The sequence below is a fragment of the Solanum dulcamara genome, chromosome 3, assembly GCF_947179165.1.
Source record: "Solanum dulcamara chromosome 3, daSolDulc1.2, whole genome shotgun sequence".
NCBI lineage: Eukaryota > Viridiplantae > Streptophyta > Magnoliopsida > Solanales > Solanaceae > Solanum > Solanum dulcamara.
This window is the reverse complement of record NC_077239.1, coordinates 15,499,924-15,525,935: the sequence shown is the minus strand read 5'-3', so window position 1 is coordinate 15,525,935 and position 26,012 is coordinate 15,499,924. Positions and strand designations below refer to the sequence as shown.

The 26,012-nt window shown below is 32.0% G+C and overlaps 1 protein-coding gene and 1 long non-coding RNA gene across 2 annotated transcripts; one reads left to right on the top strand and one right to left on the bottom strand.

Moving 5' to 3' along the window:
• Positions 1 to 3,571: 3,571 nt before the first annotated feature.
• On the bottom strand, positions 3,572 to 4,781 carry LOC129881572 (abscisic acid receptor PYL4-like). The gene has a single exon (XM_055955743.1). It carries the CDS (start codon positions 4,676 to 4,678, stop codon positions 4,031 to 4,033), a length of 648 nt encoding a protein of 215 aa, XP_055811718.1. The 5' UTR covers positions 4,679 to 4,781; the 3' UTR covers positions 3,572 to 4,030.
• A 15,602-nt stretch (positions 4,782 to 20,383) lies between these two features.
• Positions 20,384 to 23,547, top strand: LOC129882440 (uncharacterized). Its single transcript, XR_008765758.1, has 2 exons — positions 20,384 to 23,145; positions 23,224 to 23,547. It is a non-coding gene; the product is annotated as an uncharacterized LOC129882440 (long non-coding RNA).
• The last annotated feature ends 2,465 nt before the right edge of the window (positions 23,548 to 26,012 follow it).

Sequence of the window (26,012 nt, the reverse complement as noted above, 5' to 3'; positions counted from 1 at the left end):
TTCACACCTTTCTCATTAGCCATATTATCTATTTATACACAAGGAAATAACTGAATCACTAACCTATTCAGCTACCCAAATCGTAATCGCTAACCTATTCGGCTACCCAAAACTTAACGCATTAGGCCTATAATTTCTATATTTATCATAATACCAATTTACCATATACACATATTACCATGTTTATATTTAATAATGAAATAGGAGTCAACAGCCGGAAAATTCACAAGACATGTTAGAATATATTTTATGGCTATAAAAGAATAAAAAAATAAAAAATAATAAGTTTACTACATATAATTTAGTTAAGTGACATTAGACTAATAAACTCTGCAAAAATTCAAGAAACAAATCATATTTTATACTTGAAATGTGTACAATATATTTCATACATCCAATCACACAAAATTATGGATTGGCCATAAGTTTAGTTCATTGGGCATATATATTTGATTCTTTGGCAAAAAGAGAAAATAATTATAGAGAAACAAAAAAAAAAAGCCAACAAAGAGACTTCCTGCTATGAGACAAGTTCTCAATTTGGTTCAAGGTACTTATTCTTTTATCTTTTTTATACTTTTTCCATTTTATATTAAGTGAATTTATGAGGCAATGCATATATATTAAGAAAAATAATCAAGGACATAATTTGAACCATATTTTCTATTATTGCCTTTTGTAAAATCATAAATATAACTTGGCAAGTAGTGTAATTTATTTCCTAAAAAATATAAAATTTTAATAAATAAAAGAATAAATATGAAAAAAGTTTCAAACGTCTATTTTAACTTTAAATAACTTAATTATTTTGAATAATAAAAAATCCCTCAAAAGTTCACTTAATATAGAACTGAGGAATACGTAATTTGGAGTGGAATTTAGTGTGAAGTAATTTGTAATAATAAATATATAATCGCGACAAGAAACAAGATGATCATTAAAAGACGCTAATGAGTAGTACATCCACTTGCAACTCCAACTTGCAATTAATATAATTAATTAATCTTTGATAAAACATATTCAAAGTCCACAACACAACAAAGAGTAATGAGGTGAGATGATACCAACAATTGATGCAACTTGCATATCTTCTAATAAAGGAGCAAACAATTGTTGAAAGAATGCAACTTGCAATTTCTTTATATATATATATATATATATATATATATATATATATATATATATATATATATATATATATATATATATATATATTGTTGAAAGAATGCAACTTGCAATTTCTTTATATATATATATATATCAGCTAATTGGTCCCTCTTTCAACAAAAAAAAATAGTTCATTCCAACTTACAACAACCCCAAGTGTTCCTTTCTCATCATATTATCCTCTTATTTGATTTATACTTCTGTACAGTTATTCAATTAAATTTATATACACTGATAAAATATAATCATATATTTTTAGGTTTTGCCTCAAATGGAAATTCTTAGGTTTCACATTTACTTTCCATCTTTCTATCTTTTTTTATACATCATCTCTTGTACGTTGTTACTACTCCCTACATTCCAGTTTATTTGTCATGATTTCCTTTTTAAAATTCAAACTATATGAATTTTGATTAATATTTTAAGATATATTTTTTTATCATATTAATATGAAAAATATTGTAACTTATAGTACTTTTTGTATAGTTTTTTAATATCTAATTTTTTTACTTTATAATATTAAATTAAAGTAATATAATTTAACTTTAAAAATTAGTCAAATTAACTTTCGAAAAGCACAATATGACAAATAAAATGGTACGAAGGGGATATTTTAATGATAGTAATTTTTGGAAAATAAAGCAAAAATGACAAGCAAGGTGCTAAATATTTCTTATCTTGGATATAGGTACTATATAATGATAGTACAAAGAATTTTTTTATATCCTCAATTCACTTAAGGGTCGGTTGGTAGAGTGCATTAGCAAAGATAATGTATGCATTAATTTGGTATATTAGTAGTATCTTAATTGGTACACTTTTTCATGTTATGTTGTATTAGTTATACACTCTATGGTGTATTAAGGTATGTATTACTAATACCATGGATTTCTAGGTATTAGTAGTGCAACGAGATTTAATACATGTATTAGCATGGTTAAATATCCAATTGTCCTACAAAACTTTTTTTTACATTTTTTCCACCACATTTGTGGAGGGTACCTTTGTAAATAAATATTTTTAAGACAAAATTATGCAATGCATGCTATTTTTAATATACCACACCAAACAATGTGTAAAAAATAACTAATGCAAGCATTACTAACACACTCTATTTAGCATTATTCTTATACACTCTATCAAACGACCCCTTAAAAATTTATTATATCAGATTTACGATAAAAAGTTATATGTTATTATAAGTCAATTTAACTTGATAATACAAATAAATATTTTTACCAGAGTTTTCTGAACAATCACTGTTGTCTCATATCTGTAGATTCGTCAGAGGAAAAATATTTCACCAACAAAATAGATAGAAATAAATAAATAAGACAAAGTTAGTAGGAAGGTCGTAGGAAGATTCGAAGGAGCAGTTTCTATTGGTTTGCCCAAAAATTTTACGAGGTTATCAACTATCGTGCGGGCCAGTAAACTTGATTAACTTAGTCAATAAAGTAATCAATCACAATTAAATAAATCATATGTAATGGGTACATCGTACTTAGTTTCGTAGAACATATACAGAGACAAACGATTAATATTATTCCCTTTGTAACATATTGTAAGCTAATCGCTAGCTAGCATTACTAATATATCACAACTGCATCCATTGAGATCAGCCATTCACGTGGATTCTGCAACCACGGTTTTTGGCAAGTTTAGGTGCATCTCAATAAATTTTATCAAATATTGATTATCTCCGCACTAATGAGATACTAGAAACAAATTGATGATCTAAGTTTTGTGAATTTGCATTCGTAATTTATCATAACTTATCTAATTTATTGAGTACTAAATAAAAGATACAATGTATGTAGAAATTATTCTATCACCCATACTGTACTCAATTTGGTAACAAAGCAAAATAAATAAAACAAAACACTTCGCTAATTAGTTACTCCATCTTTTTTGAATCTCTCTTTCAAGACAAAAATTTGAACCCAAATTTTCATCTGATTCTAAAATAGCAATTAATTAATTGATGATATCTCGTAATTCAATCTCCCGTGATATATATGACTTGAAATTTAAATTCAACAAATAAAATATAACAACTCAATGAGAAATCAACAAGAACTGTGATAAAGTAGTAAGTACTCCTTTATTTTTAACTAAGAAGTCTTGGATTCAAATCTCTTGGGTACGGAGTCGCCTTTGTTAGGAAACACTTTACTCCGCTTTACCCTGAGACTTTCCGGAAGCGAATGATTCACAAAATAAGGAAATTAAACTAACATGAAATACTTGCATTTGAGATTGACATTTTTTCCATTTTTTTTCTTTTGGTTCATTACTTACTGACCTTCGATTTATACCATAAAAAAGAATAAACAAGCAAATGAGAGATGAAATTTTGAAAGAAAAAAAAATTAGATAGAGAACGAAAAAGAGGCACCAAAGGAGAAACAAATTAAATTCCTCCCATAACAAGTTTATGACAATGAATCTTTTTTAAAAATTTTTATGACAATGAACTTATCTTCAACAAGTAATGACAACCTGGACAAGATATAAAAAAAGCATGGTAAAATAAATGAAATTATTTTAGTATTGTCTTCGTACCCAAAAGATATCTTCTGATCAAAAAAGCATCATCAATCGATCAGACGTTTTAATGTGCTTCACTCTTTTGATGACCTCCATGGAGAAACCGCGCGCCTTGTTTTTGGGCAAAATCAATTCCCCCAATTCATCTAAGTTCAAACGTGTTAAATTATGTTTCGTTCTTTAACTATCTTAACCAATCCAGGCAAACTTCGAACAAATTTGGTGATGATCAATCCCTTTAGTGATTTTATCCTTTTTGATCTGTTAAAATTTGAATCCAATCAACTCATTTGACACCACTACGTAGCATATTTCAATTAGCAGGGTTTCGTCTGCTTAAATTCTCAGCGATCTGGGCAAGGGATTGGAGGTTACATTTAACAATAGTATCCACAAACACACATGTTTCTTCTTTAGTATTCCCATTTGGTATATCAACAACGTACGATTCCACGACGATTGTCGTCCCAATATTGCCAGAGTTCGGATCGGAGTGGAGGCTGGTAACAGATCGGTAATTCACCAGGCGGTGATCCCCGCCTACGACGCTGAAGCTGATGACGTGGCATTCCTCATCAAGGATCTCAAGTCTCTCCATGCTGTTAGCAGCTGGTAGTCCCGAGATGACCCGCACTTCACGGAGCGTGCCCACGTTCCCATCGCCGCCGATAACGTGACAGCTTTTGACGAAGTGTTTATACGCTTGAGGGTTATCAAAGCGGCGGAGGACGGACCAAATGGAGGAGATGGGGGCGGAGATACGTTGGATCACTGCGGAGCAACACTGGTTCGGACTAATGGAGTGAGTATGGTGATTAACGACGGAATCTGGGACTTGGTTGGTACATGGTATGGGCGTACGTCTTTGTAGTTGTCTACAGGAGGTGCTGGTGGTGGTGGAAGTTGTAGGGGTTGTGGTGGGGTTGATTCTTTGGAGTAAAAGTGATGATTTTGGAGGCATTTTTTTTAATTTGATGATTGTCTAGTGGATGATTGATATCAAATAGAGAGAGTGAAGGGTTTCTTCCTGTGTTGTGTTCTTCGGGATGAATATATACTTACATATAAAATATATATATATTTTTCGTACATAGATACGAAATTAAAAAGAAAGAGAATATTATACTTCATCCATCTTAATTTAATCGTCTTTGTATTAGTAAAGTCTATAATTTAAAATTGAGATAGAGAGTTATCACACTACAAAAAAACAACGCAAAAAAGAGACGGACTACGTCGCTTTTTTGTCAAACTCGACGGAAAAGCGACGCAGTCACTTTTATCGCTTTTTTGCTCGACCTTTTAAAAAAGTGACGGACAGGGACGCAAAATGTGACGGACTGCGTCGCCCCTAATATTTTTTTAATTAAAAAACGACGGACTCTGTCGGTTTAATTTTTTAAAAATTAATTATTTAATATAAAACCACGGACTATGTTGTTTTCTTTTTAAATTTAAAATTTTTTTCCCGAGAAAAGCAACGGATAAATTTTCTCCGTCCGTCGCTTTTGTTCTTGGTGTTCTAAAAAATTTCCAGAACAGCGACGGATATAGAGTCCCTGTTCGTCACTTTTCTGAAGAAAAAAATTTAAAAAATTCCAGAAAAAGCGACGGACTCAAAGACCGTGTTCATCACTTTTCTGCAACAGTTTTTACAGCAGAACCTGCAATTAAAATTCAATTCACTTCATATCAATTCAGTTCATTCCAACACAACTAATAACAAACAAAATACGCAAAATTCATAATAACAAACATAATTAAACACTTAAAACAAATAAAGTCGTAATTTAGAACGATTTAAAGTCTTTCAAAGTTAACAAAAAAATTCAAAATTTTCATAAACTAACATAGGGAACCTAAGGACTATTTGCTATGTATTTATCACTATTGTCGGAGTCATCCGGAGTGAACCCTCTTGAATAATGAGGTGAAGGCTAACGGATGTAGTTGAACACTTGTTCTTTAATTTGCTCAACTTGCTCATTCATAATTGTTTTCTCCTCAACCCCTTTTGCCTCAGATTCTGCCAATGCATGTATAAGTTCTACAATTTGCTAAGACATAGCAGCTATCTGAATCCCGTCAACAGCTCGGCTTGATGTGACGATCCAATATCTTCTAAACCTGATTGGAGTCGTCGTACGTCATTCCTAGAGCTCATTCGATATATTTGGCCCTTGTCGCTCCCTCCAACCACTTTTTCTATCCAAATTTGATTGGACTGTTCAGGCGTTAGCTGGATCGAATCTCCCATCTCACTTATGTGCCGCTCATAATCTTGCTGCATATTAAAAAATAAAAGTTATAATCAATATATATATATATATATATATATATATATATATATATATATATATATATATATATTAAAAATAAAAGTTAGAATCAAAATATATTATACATTATGTTAAATAACTTACATAGTCTCGTTCGGCTCTTTCCTCCACTCACTCATCCGGATCCGACGAATTAGTCATTTTCTTCACATGAGTCTTTTTAAAGAATTCATAACGATAGGGAGTGCATCTCAATTCTCTTTCCTATAAATAAAAATACAATTAATGAAATAATATTTTGTCAAATAATTTATTTAAGAAAATGAATTTAAATTTAAAAATTAGAAACCTTACCATCTCCCTCTGAATCATACCAACACTCTTTGCACCTCCAGTGTGCAATGATCCACCCTTTAGGCTGGATCTAGCTTTTTTCTTTGATCGAACAAAGCCTTAAATTCTTCGTTATCCCAATACCGGCATGATTTTTCAAATATATGAGGCAGCATCCATCTAGACAGTCTGGCGCTCGCTTTTCTTTCAAAAGTGGTTGCAATGACCATATTGTACCTTGTCTCCTAGGTACATAAAGTCTAAAAAAAATGAATAGCGTTAAATAATTAGTTAAGTATAGTAAAAATATTAAACTTAACTTAAAAAAATAGATTTAAACATACATATATATACCTTGAATTCATTAAACATTCCCTGCCGGATACTGTTTGGAATCTCCCGCCAATAGTGATAGGGCTCAATATATAGCCTCCTAATACTCTCCTAAAGAGCCCTAGCATCCTCCTTCGAAGGATGTCACCTGCAAGACACATAATAAACATGTAATTAGTTCATGAATAATTTATTAATGTAACAAAAATAAATAAATAAAACATTAAACTTACGAGGATCTATCAAGTTCAATCATGACTCTCCAAAGTTTGTCCCTCTACCTAGGAGCTAACCCAGGCACATCATATACTGCCTCTGATCTAGCAGCAGAAGAAGGTGAAACGGATGTTGTAGGAGTGTCAGTCTCAACACTAGAATATCTTAACTCTCAAAGTAGATATGTGAGGAGATTGAGATCCGGAAGATGAAATTGTGGGAGATGGAGTAGACGAAGATAATACTCTCGAGGGTCAAGCAATAACCTCTGTGGGTAGCTAGTAGGTTTGATCATATGAAGTATATCTGATCTTTGAAGAAGAAGAAGCGTCGCGTGGTCGGCAGAACTGACTATGATAAACTAAAGGATCCATAGTCTCTAAAGGCACAATATGAATATGTGTAGGACTAACTCGGCGGTGCTGCATCTCCGACACTAAAATATTATGTCTTGGATATCCTCAGGGTCAACAGTTTTCCTAAACTTCTTTTTACATCTACCAGAATGGCTAACCCCAAGATGATCCCGCGATCTATCACCATCACCTGATGACATCTGTATGTAAAGTAACAATACAATATATAAAAAATAAATTAAATAAATTTAGCATTAGCAAAATAAATAACTTATATACTAGTTATAATCTACCACTTTATTCCTCCTCGTTGTTTCATTTTCGTCATCCTTCCATTACTCCTCCTCAGTTGTATCATATACATTGTCATCCCATCCTCATCCTCAAATGATTCATATTCCTCGTTTACTTCTTCCTCAACATTTTGAATTATAAGTTCATCATCAAAAACTTCTTCTAGTATATGTTGAGGATGTTCTAGTGTGATTTCCAACTCAACATCAACTTGTTGTTGAACAAATGTAACATCATTTTGGTACGCCACAGCTAATACATTCTCAATTTTATTTTTTTCCACAGGCTTTGTCTTAATAACAATCCACCAATCTACCTTTCTACGCAATGGATATGGAGCGTAATAGACTTGCTTAGTATTTTGGGCAATGATAAAAGGATCATAACTTCCATATTGTCTGGTGTGCTTAACTTCAATTATATTATGTTGTTGGTCCACCCTTGTGCTTCTGTGTGATGGGTCAAACCACTTACACCAAAATAATACTATTTTTTTAGGCCAACTGAATATCCTACTTCAATAATCTCTTAAATGACATCATAATATTCAACAGTGTGTCCATTACCGTCGACATCACCTTGAACACACACACCACTATTATTGATTTTCTTGTGCATAGAAACTTCTTCAGTTTGAAACTTAAAATCATTCACACAATATTTATTCATTGTATGAATTTGAGATTCAAGCCCGAGTGCTATCTTTCTCACTAATGGAGAATGTTCGACATTTGAGTATTCATCATAAACCTACAAATTAATTTCAAAATAATACAATTTACTATAAAATGAATACATTATACCTATTGATTCAATATAAGCTTTCACACTTACATAATCCTTTAGCCATTTGAAAAACCTCGTATATATGGCTTCATTGCTCCATGTATTTACGAACAAGCTGATATTGATATGTATAATTTTTTTAGTTGGTAATCACTTATTACTATATAATTTGGTAATATAATTTAACACTTACTTAAGATATGGCTGAATTTCTGGACAGTTAAGCAGAATATGGGTCACAACGGATTGTCTTTCCATAGTAGTGAAGCCTCGTCTTTCACGCCGTTTAGATCCTCGACCACTTTGATTAAAAATTAAAATCAGTGGAAACATCGGATTACTCACCTTCATCATTGCGATTAGGCCTATTTATCCTACATGAAACTTCATCCCCAACGTAATAAGAATAAAAGTCACCAGTTTCTCTCGCAATATGAGCTTGAACTATTGATCCTTCGATATTTCCTCTGTGTTTAATTATTTGTTTGCAACTTCCAATTTTTCTATATGTAGATATCAATATATCTTATAATAATAATTATAGTATATATAAGAAAAATAACTTAATTACTTATATAAGAAAAACATTACCTCTCAAATTGATATATCCACCTTATTTGAACTGGACCTCCAAGGCGGGCTTCTTTTACAAGATGAATCAAAAGATGCTCCATCACATCAAAAAAATAACATGGAAAGATCTTCTCCAGCTTTGTAGTAATAATAGAAATATTTTCCTCCATCCTGTTTAAACTACTTTCCAACAAATTTTCAGAACATAAATCTTTAAAGAAAAGACTTACCTCTGTGATTGGCTTCCATATCCTGTCAGGTAGATGGCTAAAAGCAAAGAAAATCAAAGTTTTCATGAATACATGAAAAGCATGGATTTTCATACCTATCAACTTTCCTTCATTCAGATTTGCCTGCTTACCCAAATTCAAAGCATATCCCTTTGACATTCTCAATTTTTTAACCGACTCACATATTTCATGTTTCTCATCCAATGTGAATGAAAAACTGACTTTAGGCTTGACAATTTTACCATTTTGTAGTTCTTACAATTATAATTCTTTTCTCCTACAGTATTTCTTTAAGTCCATTCTAACTCTTGGGTTGTCTTTTGTCTTGCTCTTAACATCCATCACTGTGTTAAACAAATTATCAAAATAATTTTTCTCAATATGAATCATATCAAGATTATGTCGTAGGAGATTATTCTTCCAATACAACAACTCCCAGAATATGTTCTGTTTGTTCCAATTATGTTCAACACCATATCCAAAAAGTCTAGAAGGTGGAGTTTCTATAATTTTAGGCAATTGCAAAACTCTCTCCCAAATTTGATGTCCTGTCAGTGATGGAGGTGGAGGGCCATTTTCAACCTTGTTTTTTCTGAATGCATGTTTCATCTTTCTAAACTCATGGTCCATTGGCAAGAACTGACGATGACAATCAAACTATGATTTTTTTCTTCCATGCTTTAAGGTGAATTTCTTACTATTTTCCATGCAATGAGGACAAGCAAGCTTTCCAGCAGTCATCCAACCAGACAATATTCCATATATAGGAAAATCATTAATAGTCCACATTAAAGAAGTACACATAACAAAATTCTGCTTTGTTGATATATCATAAGTCACTATGCCTTCAAACCACAATTGTTTAAGCTCATCTATCAATGGTTGTAGATAGACATCAATCAAAATTTTAGAATTCCGAGGATCCAGAATAACACAGCTTAGAAAGATGTACGGACTTGTCATGCACATTTCAGGAGGAAGATTTCACGGGGTAAGAAATACAGTTCAACAAGAATAAGGTCAGGCAGCATTAGAGAATGGTGTGAATCTATTTGCACACAACCCCAATCTTACATTTCTTGGTTCACTAGCAAAATCAGGATACATGTTATCAAAATATTTCCATGCTTCTCCGTCAAATGGATGAGACAAGACACCCGATGACCTTTTATATTCACGATGCCATCTCATATATGGGGCAGACCTCATCGATGCATACAACCTCTTTAATCTAGGAATAAGAGGTAAATAATGCATCGCCTTAATTGAGACCATCTTTCCTCTAGGAGTCCTCTTATAACGAGCTTGTCCACAAAACTTATAATTTTCTAATTCACTATTGGTCTTGTAGAACAAATGCAGTCGTTAACACAACAATAAATTCTATCATACGACAATCCTAACTTGAAAACCAATCTCTTTGCCTGATAGAAATTCTGAGGTATGTTAAACTCAAGATTAACCAGTTCGCCCAAAAGATCAACCATTGAGTCCATAGCCACATGAGGAACACTCCAATATGATTTAATAATCATTAACCTAACTGCAACTGACAAAGTAGAATGTGGACTCCCTTTACATAGTGGAGGACTAGCCTCTTCTAATTGTTGATAGAAGCGTCTTGCTTCTTCATTAGGAGTTTCATCAAAATATTATTCGATTTCCATCCCACCTTGAACTTCGAAAGCACCATTGACAATTTCATGAACTCTATCATGTTGAAATGTATCATTTTGAACTCTACTTTTTTGTTTACATTATCGAAAAAGAAGGAGAGGGTATTTGCCTGCATTTATTCATGATTGAGTATTCGAGTTTGATTTTATATTTATTGAAAATTGTAGAAATATAACTTGTTCCTCTTGTTGCTAATGTTACTATATCTTTTTTATTTCATTTCACAAAAAATATAATTTTTACTTCATATTCTTATCTTTGAAATAATAATCGAAATAATAATATCATTGAAATAAGAATCATTGAAATAAGAAAGAAGAGAAATATTCGAACTTTATTCTTTTGTTTTCGAATTTAAATAATGTAAAAATGGACTGTAAGTAGGCGAGGGGGCGGATGTAGCCAAGTGGATTAAGGCAGTGGATTGTGAATCCACCATGCGCGGGTTCAATTCCCGTCGTTCGCCCATAATTCATAAAATCTCTGGGCGACTTTCCTTTTAATCGATCGTGAGGGGGGTTTCCACTTTATTACTCAGGTAGAGTGAAATGGCTAGGCTCCCCTATCACCTTTCCTTTCGGTGATATACTTTGCCTTAGCACTTACGAAGTAGACGTCATTTATTGAGTTGAAGTGAAGTCTTTCTGTTCCCGAGATTCGGCAGATTTGGATTCATATATATATCCACCCGACCTAGCGAAGCACAACAAAAAAAGGGAGTCTTCTTTTTCTGTATTCAACCAAGAAAAACCCCTCCACCTGGATTCGAATCCCAATACTATTATTAAATAATAATAAAAGGAATATACCAACACAAGATCTTCTAAATCTTGAGATGGAAATTCCTATACATTCTCTTCTATTTGATTACTTGTTCTATTGTAAATCACTAAGAAAAAAAAATTAAAATAAGGACCTCCTGATTCTATATTATAGAAAAAAATCGAAATCTTTAAAGAATTTCTAATTAAAAAAGATCAGTTTTTCCTCAACAAATAAGTGCTTGGGCCACAAAAATCCTGCCTAATGGAGAGATAGTTGGAGAGGTAACAAAACCCTATACTTTTCATTACAAAACAAATAAACCGGAAAAGGATGGATTATTTTGTGAAAGAATTTTTGGTCCTATAAAAAGCGGAATTTGTGCTTGTGGAAATTATCGAGTAATCGGAGATGAAAAAGAAGACCCGAAATTTTGTGAACAATGCGGAGTCGAGTCGGGCTTACGACAGTCTGACTTTTGAACGACTAAGCAACTACTAAGCTCCCGCCTACCCCCAACCAATTAGGGTAAAGTGTTCATTCATACCTTCAACAACACCGAGATATTGGCCCATGACCATGTTTACTTCATCTTCAAGAGCAATCATCCTGGCTCTCAGGGCCTCAGGCAACCCTGGATCCTTTCCTACTTCCTTAGTGATTCCAAGAAGATGCAATTGGGGAAACACAGCAATGAGTAGTTCGCTCCAGGACCCCACCCCCTCGAGAGCAAGATGCCGGCCGAGAAGGACGGGGAATCCTTTTGAACAACCCGTTATAATAGGAAAGCCTTTTTTTCCCTTTCACTCGTAGTGTGGGGAAGGAGTGGACTCTAGGGGTCCTACTAATTGAGTTAAGGAAGCAAACTGTATCAATATCAATTGCTTTCTAGATGGTTCTGCAACACGTTTGGAACAAAATAAAAATATCTTCATTTTGAAATTCCATTGGACTCGACTGGAGTAATGTATTATAGGAATCATCCTCTTTCAATCAAAGAGCTATTTCAATGATTCCCATGTTTGTAGTTCGAAAGGAAGAGGATCCCAGGAAATTTATTCGAACCTAATTCTTCCTAAATTTTCTATTTCAATCAATGGACTCTTCCTAGGTGATACTGAGGAGGGCAGGACCCTTTTTTTATTTGTTTCTCTCTTTACTGTAGAACCCTGTCATGTTCAATCCTAATTTGATCATGTGGTGCAAGCATATTATATTCATCCACAGACAGTAAATTATAAAATATATTATTCAATCCATCTATTTCTCCATGATCAACCCATACAAAATATATAAGCTTAAATCCATTACCATACAAATGAACCATAACTATATCTGGATTAAAAAATTTCAAGCACCTACATTCATGACAAGGACACCTAACCAATCCATTTCTCTTAAAAATATTAAGTGTCATTACATATCGATAAAACTTCTTATGCCGTCAATAACTTAAGGTTTCAAACCACCACCAGCTTGATAATGCATGTTATACATCCACAAACGATGATCCATCTACAAAATTATATATATTCAAGCTTAATTAGTTCATAAAGACTACAATTCATCGAGACTACAAGTGTCATTAATGCAAGTTATAATTAATTAATTCATATAATAATTAAATTTAAGTTATAATTAATTTAGGTTATAATTAATTAATTCATATAATAATTAAATTCAAGTTATAATTAATTAATTCATATAATAATTAATTCAAGTTACAATTAAGTTCAAGTTCTAATTAATTCAAGTTATAATTAAGTTCAAGTCCTAATTAATTCAAGTTATAATTAAGTTCAAGTTCTAATTAATTCAAGTTATAATTAAGTCCATATACTAATTAATTCAAGTTATAATTAATTTTATGTTCTAATTAATTCAAGTTATAATTAATTTCAATTTCTAATTAATTCAAGTTATAAATAAGTTCATGTTCTAATTAATTCAAGTAAAAATTAAGTTCAAACCTCATGACATTCAAGTTGAAGTTCTAAATACAAATATCATAAAATTCAAGTATCTAAGTTATTCAAATTAGTTATAAAATCTAAAGAGTTTAAAATTTATACAAACCTAAAAATATTATAAGTTTAACTTCAAAAGTCCTAAAGTTCAACTTCATGACTTTAAATATCTAACTCTATTTAACTTAATTAGTTCTAAAGTCTAAAGATTTCAAAAATTAGACAAACCTAAATTTCAAAATTAGTATCTAAGTTATTCTAATTATAAGTTCTAAATTAAAGTCCTATAATTCAAGTATCCAATTTCTAATATTTTTCTAAGTTTCAAACTTCAAAATTTCCTATATTCAAGTATCTAAGTTAATCTAAAGTTCAACATTAGCTTAATTAGTTCAAAATGAAGTTTAACTTCAACAAGATTTCTAAAGTTAATAAAAAAATTCAACTTCAAAGTTCTAATTAAGTTCAAGTTCTAAATTTAAGTATCCTAAAATTCAAGTATCTAAATTATTCTAATTATACATGTGTCTATTAAATTCTAGTTTATTTATATGTCTATTAAATTTTTATGTTATTAATTGTTGTGATTTATAATACTTATTAGCCATTTCAAATACTGTGTGTTTATTTCTCTGTCTTAATTTATATGACACAAATAAAATTTGAAGAGTCAATCTAATTTTTATTTGACTGTAAATTTTTATATGTTTTTTTATATTGTTAATTATTGTAATTTATGATATTTTTTTTATATAATTTCTACATATATACATTATTGAAGACTCTTTTTTAATATTTAAATGACTAAAATACCCCCTTTAATGAAAATGTAATTCCAAGAAACACATGTCGCCGTCATCAAAATGTGTGCTCTAGACTCTTATACTATTATATAATAATAATAACATATATATATATATATATATATATATATATATATATATATATATATATATATATATATATATATTATAACGCAAGAATGAGAATGAAAGAGTTGAGCTAAGAGAGATAAGGAAGAGGTGGTTGGACGTTGAAAGAAAGAGAAAAGGTGATCATTCATGTGAGAGTAGTAAAAATAGGAACTAGTGGCTGGATTGTGAAATTATTTAGGGTCATTTACTTAAATAATATAATATATAGAATTAATTACGAGTTTTAGAACATATTTTAACTTTATCAAAAATGACAGTATTTTTTTATCCGAAATAGTAAAAAACAAAGCATTTTTTCTTTTTCTTTCAATCTCTCCTTTCTCTTTGTTTTTTCGTTCTCTCTCTTTCTCTTTTATTCCTCTCTCTCTCTCCTTTCTCTTTCTTCCTCTTTCTCTCCGTCTTCTCTTTTTTCTATTTTGGTCCCTTTTTTCCTTTTCATTTTTCTTTTTCTCTTTCTCCCTCTTTTTAAATATAATAAATAATTATTCTAAATTAAAACTTAATTTTGGATTGAATATTATGGAAATAACGATTTTACTACATTTTAAATTAAATAAGTTTTTTATTTAAATAAATATATAATGCATTTCTAACCCATTAAATAAATATAAATAATAATTGTAAGTGTTGACACCCAATTTTGGCCATCCACAATTTAGTTAATTTTTAAGCTTCTTTAATTTCCAACAATTTGAAATAATTATTTTTAAAAATCAAAAATACCTTTGAGATCATTTTCCAGACAATTTAGCAATTTGTCCTATAAAATATATCTCTATATATTTGTTAATTTATGTATTTATTACTTTTAATAAAATTTAGAATTATCGTTTTACCAAAATTAAAGTTTAAGTTAATTATGCATTTTATTTTATTTCATTTAAAACTATCTAATTAATAAATAATCTTTTATTTCGAAATAATTATTTTGTTTTGTCGAAGTTAAGAAGCTTAAATAATGAATTGAGTTTAAGTTTGTCACATTTCCATTTTATAAAAAATTATTTTAAATCAGATCATTTTTAATTGTCGAAGAGGAAAAGGAACAGGTCCCTTAACCCCTTTATTTTCATCAACATTTCAACTAAAGTAGCCCAATTTCCTAGCCCAATATTAATTCAGACTTGGCCCAATCTCCTTATTCCCAAATCCAAAATTCTCTGTACTCCTCTATTCATTTCTTCCTTCATTCATCAACAAATAACACCAATAACTCTTTCCTTACAAAATCCCCCATAATCCGCATGATTCCAAGGTCATCCATCTCCCTCAAGTCAATATGGGAGCAGGTAATCCCATCCCTTTGTTAGCCTTTTCCTCCTACTCTTCTTAATCTATGGAATTTTGAGTTCAAACAAGATCTTAAAAAAGATTTTCCTCCTCTCTCAAATGGTTTTTTTTGAATTTCAACCACTATTTTTGGCTATAAATTGTTCACTTATTTTCATTGAGTGGAGGGGGGGGGGGGGTACAAGATTTTTACCATAAAAATAGTTTTTTAGGATGGGATTTGGAGGTCTAGAATAGGGAACACCCCATAAAGTTTTGGAGTTCTTAGTCTAATAGCTTAAACCTCTTTGATTTGCGGCTATTTTGAGTTGAAGTCGATGGTGGAATCGTGTTCTCAACTCTTCATTCCGGTTCGCAACCAAGAACTAGGTAACCTTTTTGTCATTTTATCATTTTTTTTTGAATTATTCTTCTGTTATTTAGAGTTTGTTCTGTTTGGTTATTAGCTGCTTTGGTTTATAGGAATTTTTTTTGTCTTGTATTCTTCAGGATGTGTGTATTCTCAGTAGCCTAGTTTAGCTTTAGTTTTCTTTATTTTAACTCTGCCATATAGCTTCTTATTTAATGTATTCGATTTTTTATATGTATTGTTTCTGCAATTTAGATGGCGAATGGTTTGTGTGTTCATATGCTTATACGTTCCTAAAATTATGCTCCATTTTTATTTTGTTTGTTGAATATTGTGTGTGAATTTTCTTGAAGATCTTTCTTGGCTACATTTAGCCGCTCAATGTTATTGTCTTCCATTTTTCTTTTTCTTTCTATTGATCAAATATGAATAAAAAAGAACCTTGCTCTTTTATTTGTATTGTTGTCTTGTATTTTTATTTTGTCTAAAATGGACAGAATGTGAAAAAGTCACTAAATTTGCTCAATGTTATATTGATCTTTTAGTCACCATTATTTGTCGTATGAGATTTTGCTTCAAGTTCTTTGCTTTGATCAAATCTGGCTTGTAGTCAAATGCTATTCAATCAAACATGAGTTATGGAGTCTTTATTTGCTGCAATTATGTTGGATTTGTTGTTGCCTGCCTAATGTTGTTGTGTTTTTAGGCAGATTTAAGGCAAAATAACTACCAGAGTTCAGGCATATTACATGTTGTATTTTGACCAATGCTTCAAATACTTGGATGTTTGATGTTTGTTACATTTCTGGAGTTTATCATGTTGGACACGCCGCCGCTTATTTTTTTGGAATGACCATGATAGTTAGATTAGCTTATTTCCGATGTCAACGTCTTTCTCTTAAATGTCATTCAAGCAAGACCTACACTTTAATCATTCTGTGCCTCATGTCTAAATATGTTAAACATTCCTATCTCTGTTCATGTGTTACCTGTAGCTCACGAATCTGAGATTTCTTATCTTTAAACCAGTTAATTCTCGTCATGAGTTTCAAGTTTCTTCATTGTTCTGTCCAGTAGCAATGTCCAGCCTATTTTCTCTGTTGTTTCATAATCTATTGTAGCAATTTTCACAAGTATATAATAGTCACTGCTTAATGCTGGAAAGTTTAGATATCGTTCCTATTTGATGTGTGAATTCATGTTTCAAAAACTATATTCCCTCTCATGCGCTCATGCTCATATATCATTTATAATTCCAATTGGTAACTTTCTGTTTGAAATGGCCTTAAGCATGATTAAATGTATTTCTTTAGAATTTAATTTTTTTTTATGAACTATGAAATTATTTATGAATTTATTTTTATTTTTCGTAAAGTGTGTTGATGTGAATGGTTCTTTATTTTCATGGTTGAAGATAATTTCTAGTCCCTAATCTTGCTTAGTAAGTAGTATGGGTTATTGTTCTTCTACAATCTGAATGTTGTTCATATCGTTTCTTGGTTTCAACTCGCGATATTATGGTTAAGGCTTATCTCATCATAGTCATATGCCTGTATTTGTAACCTTATTATTAAGATTTCTTACTCATTCTATGCCTCTGTTTGTAAGATCATAATTAATTAAGAAGTGATTTTATTTGATGGATGAAAATCTTTTCAACTTTTTCTAAAATGGGTCTCGAGTCCTATGCATTTTGGTTCGATAACATAATTATGTGTAACTAGTTTCCAACCCATTTTTTGTTTCCTCTTTTGTCATATATGAGAAATCTTATTCGGAATTTCTGCTAAGGAGCTGCTAATGTCTCAAAGGATGCTTTATTCATAAATATGTTCTTGTTTTGTCTTTGTTGCTATCATGAGTTACTGTGACTTAATCATATATGTTTGTTTTATTCATTTAGTGATTTATTCTCTCCATAAAGGTTCTTTCTCAGTAAAGTTAAGGTTATCTCACTTGCACTTCTTAGTTGCATTCTCTAGATTGATACAGTTGGATACTCTTAAATCTGATACTTTAAAATATCATTATGTCTTTCGTTTATTAGCTTTGACTAAGCAAAGTTCTTATGTGATTTTATCTTTTCTTTTACATATGACACCGATCTGAGTCCCTTTTTGACTAAATCTCACCCTTGCATTACCAAATGGACCATGGAGGCCATACCATCATTTTTTCGAGCCTTCCTCTTTGTAATTGGATGGACGTAAAGTGGAAAGGGACACTAATATGAAAGGGAAGCTAATATTATTAGGTTAAAACCCATGAGCGATGCATCAGCAGAGTGCAATGGCCAAAAATGGCTAATTTTAGGCTTAAAAGCCTAACTTTAGTATATTATCTGATTTTCATATTGTTGGTTTCGTTTTTTGTTGTGTTACTATGATTACTTCCTTTTGTTAACTTATATGAATCCTCAACATTTTGAGTTTTAAATGGTTATTTTACTTTATCATTTACTCATGTTATTTTTGTAGTCATTTTTAATGTAAGTTTTCTAAAAATTAATTTAGTTTGTCTTTTAGACGAACTTTGGGAATTTGTAAGAATAACTTAAGGATTTCCTATATCCTTTCATAGTTGTTGAACAAGGTTCTCTTAATCTACGTTTATGAGTTTGAACTAATAATTTAGTTCAAAAGCTTAACTATGGATGAAATTATAAAATTAGAATTGTTTTAAGACTTTACAAGTGTCAAAAGAATTTTAATTATTTCTAAAACAAAAAAGTTTTTTTTTTATAATTTAAGTTTCCTTTAAAATTTGCCAAACTTTTAAATCCGCCGGTCAACCGCATATTAGCAGATCCTTTAAGGAGCGTAAAACCTTCCTTAGAGGATTGCTTGAACTCTTATCCGACTTTGGTTTATTTAAAGGTTTCTTTTCAAAATTCCTTTTTAAATGGTTTCTTAATTTTCCTAAAATTAAGTGGCGACTCACTTTTCTTTATTTTCAAAAATAGTAAATAGCCAAGTTATGATTTCCAAGTTATGAAACGGTTTTGAAACTTGGTTTTCGAAGTTGGATCATAATAGAATGGCGACTCTACTAGGGATTCATCTAGGTTCTAACCAAAATAATTTTATTATTTGTCTATTTATTTACTTGTATTAATTGTTACTTTTTGCAATTATGTGTTTAAATTTTAAATATATTATTATTATTGTTGCATTTTGTGGTATATTCCAACTGATTATATAGTCTATTAAAGAACGGTTTTTCATAACCACAGCCAAGCTTTTGTATATTTAAACCTTTTTCGGAATGATTGATGATGTATTGGTTCGTCCTGCGTCCAATGGTTGTCGTGAGTTCCATCCTATGTTGTCTGCTTGGGTTACCGGTCTTTCAAAAGCCACTCTAGTCTACCTAGGTTAGAGCTAAGCCAAATCCATCATTTAGGTGTATTTGCCTAATTTTGCCCAGTACCCAAGGTGTATTGGGTCCATTAGAAGACAACCTTGAGTCTAAATGGACCACGATCGAAAAAGACGATCATCCAACTATTTGATGAATTTGAAGGATATATATGTCCATTTATACGTACCATTGTCCCTTGGGTAGGGTTTTCATTTTTATATATAGTTTCTTTTGTTGTAGCAAAGGAAGACCTCCATTCAAAGTGTGCTTGGAAGCCTAGTAGAAGTTCAAGAATGAAAACTTCATATGAAAACTTAGTTTATAATTTGCTATTGTACCCTTGCGTGGGACTGATGTTTTTTCCCTTTCCCTTATGTGTATCCCCATTTGGCTTATTCGTAAAGTTTATATAAATTTATATTTTTTGAGGCAATAGAACTTATCACAAATGATATACACATCCTTCATACGTTAGGCTTACCTTTGTCTTAAAAGGTCACATATATACTAGAACACATTATATATTGTTTATGTGCTAAATGCTACATAACTTGCATTGTCCGTGTTGTTGGACTTGTGTGTTCATATACATTTATTTTGCTTTGAATATGATTGGTCCATTTTTCCACTCCAAAGTCTTAGAACGTTACTAGACATACAAATTCAAATTTTGAGTTTTTCTAAAAATACTCTTTGAGTCTATTGTCAAAATATGTTTAAAATTACTGAAGTGCTATGTTCAAATAAACTCTCAAAATTATTAGGTCACCGCTCAAGTTCATGTTGACCTCATTATTCTTAAATATTTTTAGCCAACGTTGCCAAAATACACCATCAAATCAAATTGTACAAATCCATTCTTTTCAATTTACCCTTTCAAAAAATCAAATGGTGAACATTTGAACCTTTAAAATTCGCCTGGTTTAATTTCCTTATTTTTAAAATTTTAGTCAACAAAATGGTCAAATTTCTATTCATTTGATTCCCCTTTCAAAGTCTTATTTTCTTTGAATTATGGCCCAATCTTGTTTTAAGAAAAATAAATATTATTTCTTTTATATGTTACTTTGATTAATTATTATAATTAATAGACTAACTCGTTTACCTTTTGAGATTTCCTTTTCTTTTCTCAGATAGAGAGACTGATTTGTGTTGGTTTGCTCACTTTACATAAGACTAGAGAAAAACCGTTTCAAGTATTCGCTAGCAAAACATTCATATTTTACACGGTCTAAAGTGAATAAAGTTGCTACGGACTCATCACTCCTTACTTGGACTACTAAGAGGACTCGTTCAAAAATGGACTCCAGTTTGATCAACGCAGTGGTTTCATCTGAACCAATTCCCCCTTCATATGTCATGGTCAATCCTAGTTCCTCTACTGAAATAGAATCATACTTGGAAGTCATTGCTTGTTTAGAGAAATAGATTGATGAAATGAGTCTCATGGTAACCCAATATCAAGATGCTTTTCAAAACCTACCCCCCTGCTGCTCGCCAGATTGGATCCGTGCCATATTCGTTTCAAACTTCAAGTGAGTTTGAGCAGAGAGACCATTTCACTACTTCTGGTCAAACTCAAATTGCTTTGTTCGTTCGTCCAACTCAGGATGGTCCCCTTCTGTACACATTTGCTCCTCCAAAATCTCCAATGGTGTCACTGCCACATCATGCTCCGACAACGTACACTTATGTTACTACTCCACCTTTTACCAAGATTCAGGGATTACACCGTCAGGATGTTGATCGCTACATTGATATTTAAAATAATTCAAAATTAGTTGATGTTGAAATGATGAATGAGAAGATAAAAAGCATAGAAGATGCTATGAGAGGTCTTCGTGGGTTTGATAGTAACCACAAAGTGAAATATGAATAGTTGTGCACATTCCTTGAGGTTGATCTGCCACCCGGCTACAAGATTTCAAAGTTTGAAAAGTTCAGCGGATCAGAAAATCCTTTCTTCCATTTGAAAATTTACTGCGAAATATTGATTGGTGTTGGAAACAATGAAGGAATAAGAATCAAATTATTCTATCAAAGTTTGACCGGAAAAGCTTTGGAATAGTACTCCAAGAAGGATGTGACTAAGTAGCGTACTTGGGATGATTTAGCAAATGCTTTTGTGGATCACTACAAATTTCATGTTGAGATCGCTCCTAACAAAATCTCTACTAAAAAGCTAAAACCAAAGTCAACGGAATGTTTCTGAGAATATACAATACGTTGGAAGGAAGAAGCGTCTAGGGTGCACCCACCTATGGAGGAATCGGAGATGATCACCTACTTCCTTCAAGCCCAAGACTCAGAATACTACGAACGAATGGTGACAATGGGTGGAAAGACATTTGCTGAAGTTATCAAAATTTGATAAATGATTGAAGATGGTCTCAAGATTGGGAGGATAACGAGTCTGACCACATCTCAATTCACTAACAGAGCCTTCCAAACTAGTCCTTTTGGAGGTGGAAAGAGAAAAGAGAAAGAAGTTATGATGACAACGACTCAGGGATCTACCTCATATAACCGTCAACCACCTCTAGGTTATACTGCTTCACAATATCATGTCTACAATACACAAGCAACTTATCATGCTCCATGATCGATGCAAAATTTTTGCAACAATGTACCTCGTCTAAACTTCAAGAAGAAACCCTCCTCGAGTCTTCACTCCGTTGGCAGAATCACGAACTCACCTTTTTGAGCGGTTGAAAGAGGCAGGAATACTCCATCCAATAGAAGCTAAGAATGTGAATACTTTAGGTGATTGGTAGGACCCAAGTAAACGTTGTGCCTATCACTCAGGAGTCATTGGATATGATACCGAGAAGTGTATGACACGCAAGCGCAAATTGTACGACTTGATTGACAATAAGGTGGTTAAAATTGCAGAAGCTCCACCAAATGTGAACAATAACCTGTTGCCCAAGCATAATGAGTAGTCGTTGGTATAACCAGTCATAAAGAAGAATGAAATTTTCTAGGAGTTGCAATTTTGGCATCTTCAAATTATGCAATTAGAGTTTGTTGCTTTCTTTCCCTGTAATCTCAATTTATTGCTTTGTTTCGTTTGTAATCGCACTTCTTTGTTTGTATTTGAGTTATGTTTGACATGAATTCTCAAGAATAAGATATGTAGGCGGTCTATGTCTACCTCGATCATATCCATATCAAAATTTCCTATTTCTTTTTATCTCCCGATGGGAACTACATTTGACCTGATTCCTACCTCAACGGGATACGTAGGTGCCACACCGGCTCAGTCATATTCCCCATAAGATTTTCATTTCCCTTTATAATGAAAACTGGGCAGAATTTTGAGAGGATCTCCAACATTCTTGAAAATATGGATTTCTCCAACATGTCAGAATCAGAGATCTCATTGAAATTGCAACTGGGGAAGAATTTTTGAGATTCTCTTAAAAATTCAATCAGAAACTATGAGAAAGTTCAAGAGTTTTCATATATCTAAACTGGGTAGAATATTTTAGGAGGGTCCTCAAAAATTCTATCAAGCCTACACTTTGAGACCAGACAAGCTTGCAAGACAGACGCTAGAGTAGCATCAAGATGGCAAGGCAAAGCCAATATAAATCAATCTCTCAAAAAATAAGAATTTTTCTTTGGATGCAGGAACTATAAAGTCATAAGGGATCGTTAGACCCACAGTGGCCTCATCATAATTCAGGTGATTTCTACTCGTACTCATCTTCTAAATTTATTTCTACTTTATTGTAATTTATAATACATTCTCTGAATGTTGCAGGTAAAATAGTCCAGCACAATAGCTAAAATGATGATATGCCATCCAAACTGATATAAGCTGAATGACTTCATTTTTAAAACTTATCTTCTGTTATACCATTTATTCTTATAATTTTATTACTCCTTACATTTGAACTTCACAGGTGTCATTGTTATAATTGGAGACAAAATTTCAAAGATCCTCCCAAAATTTTAAGAATTAAGCCAGACGTTCTTCTAGAATCTTACGTTCTTCTCGGCTACCAGATCATCATGACAATATTTAAATGTTTTGACATATGTTAAACTCTTTATTTTCAAAAATAACAAATTCTCTGTGAGCGAAGGGATGAAAAAGTCTTTAATGACAACCAGGTATGTTACCGACTTCTCAAACTACGAGAAGAAATATTGTGTTCGGATTGTCTGCCATTATAGAGACATATTAAGTCGTCACCTCAGCATGTTAAATTATTATCGGAGCGTCACTTTCTTCAACGTGACACGTTATATTATTGGAGTGTCAGTTCCTTCAATGTGACACATCATATTATATTGGATCGTCACTTCCTTCAACGTGACACATCATATCATATTGGGATGTCACCTCCCCAAAAAGTGATACATTGAGACATCACATCCTTAAAAAGTGATACATTAGGACTTCACCTCCCTAAAATGTGATATATTGGGATGTCACTTCCCTAAAAAGTGATACATTGAGACGTCACCTTCCTAAAAAGTAATATATTGGGACGTCACCTCCCTAAAAAGTGACACATGGGGATGTCACATCCTTAAAAAGTGATATATTGAGACGTCACCTCCTTAAAAAGTGACACGTTGGGACTTCACCTCCCTATAAAAGTGACATATTGGGGAGTCCCCTCCCTAAAAAGTGATACAGTGGAATGTCACCTCCCTAAAAAGTGACATAGTAGGAAGTCATCTCCCTAAGTGTGACACATTACGTTATGTTCAATTGATGCATCACTTTGGATCACCATTTCCTTCTAAAGCAGTATACTTCAAGTTGGATCATCATCTCCTACAGTATATTTGTACAAATTATATTTGTATTTGTGTTTCATTTGCTACTAATAGGTTTTTTCCAGATTTTGCACTACATGAATGTGGACTACGTAAAGAAGGATGCAACAGAACGTGGAAGTTTTTCTTAGCAGTGAACTGGGACATAGTACGAAAAGAAATATCAAATTCTTTGGACACAAGTTGAGGATCGACTTCGACCACAATCAAACCACATCCTATCATAAGGCGTATGTGTATTTCTTGGAGCTTAAAAAGTTTCAGTTTCGCATCTCATGAATTTTTCAAACTCTCACTAGAAGCAAATTTTTTGAATTCGAGTGACAATACACTGAGAGATTTAGAAGTTATGTCCATGTCAGTTCTTACATATGGGTGTGAAGGGCCCCACATTCATAGTTGAGATGTTTGCAAGCCTTTTTTTCATGCTCAACTTATTTTTCATTCATCCTTAAGCTAAAGGTTATTCCCACATAAGAGATTTTCTTTTCAACCGATTTAGTCGAACTACAAGCAGTCTGACTTCCATGTATAAGGATATGTAGGCGTGCTCTATGTTGAAAACTCGACTGTTCACCAACAAATCTCTTCTTCTTCCATTTCCAAGCTTTTCGATCTCTCCATAATCAACATTGGAATTGCTTTCAAAATCTTTCAGAATCATGCTTCAAATCAAGCGTTCCAAACTACAAGTGGCCTGAGTTCTCAGGTAACTTGAGATATATAGGAGACCCAATACCAGGGTTCAACCATACACACTTAAAATCCTTATTATTCGCTATTCTAAAGAGATGAATTAGCGGAATGACAAAATTGGATTTGCCAAGTTCATTTGCCTCGGATCTCTTTCAATGATCCAAGTCAAACGAGGGACAGTTATTGACACCCAAATTTGACCGTCCAAAAATTTAGTTAATTTTTAAGCATCTTTAATTTCCAATAATTTGAAATCATTATTTTTAAAAATCAAAAATACTTTTGAGATTGTTTTCAAGACAATTTTGCCATTTTTTCTATAAAATATATCTCTATATATTTATTAATTTATGTATTTATTACTTTTAATAAAATTTAGAATTATCGTTTTACAAACATTAAAGTTTAAGTTAATTATGCATTTTATTTTATTTCATTTAAAACTATCTAATTAATAAATAATCTTTTATTTCAAAATAATTGTTTTGTGTTGTCAAAGTTAAGAAGATTAAATAATTAATTGAGTTTAAGTTTGTCGCATTTTCATTTTATCAAATCATTTTAAACCAGATCATTTTTAATTGTCGAAGAGGAAAAGGACCAGGTCCCTTAACCCCTTTATTTTCATCAACATTTCAACTAAAGAAGCCTAATTTCCTAGCCCAAAGTTACCTCATACCTAGCCCAATCTCCTTATTCCCAAATTCAAAATCCTCTGTACTCCTCTATTCTCTTCTTCCTTCATTTAAAAACAAACAACACCACCAACTCTTTCCCTACAAAATCCCCCAAATCAACAAGATTCCAAGGTCATCCATCTCCCTCAAATCAATATGGGATTTGGTCATCCCATCCCTTTGTCAGCCTTTTCCTTCTACTTTTCTTAATCTGTGGAATTTTAAATTCAAACAAGATGTTAAAAAAGATTTTCCCTCTCTCTCAAATATGTTTTTTTGAATTTCAAGCACTATTTTTGGCTATAAATTGTTCACTTATTTCCATTGAGTAGGGGGGGGGGTTACAGGATTTTTACCATAAAAATAGGTTTTTACGATGGGATTTGGA

Excerpts from the sequence above, each read along its gene's own strand:
- LOC129881572 (XM_055955743.1), bottom strand. The coding sequence starts at position 4,678 with ATGCCTCCAAAATCATCACTTTTACTCCAAAGAATCAACCCCACCACA.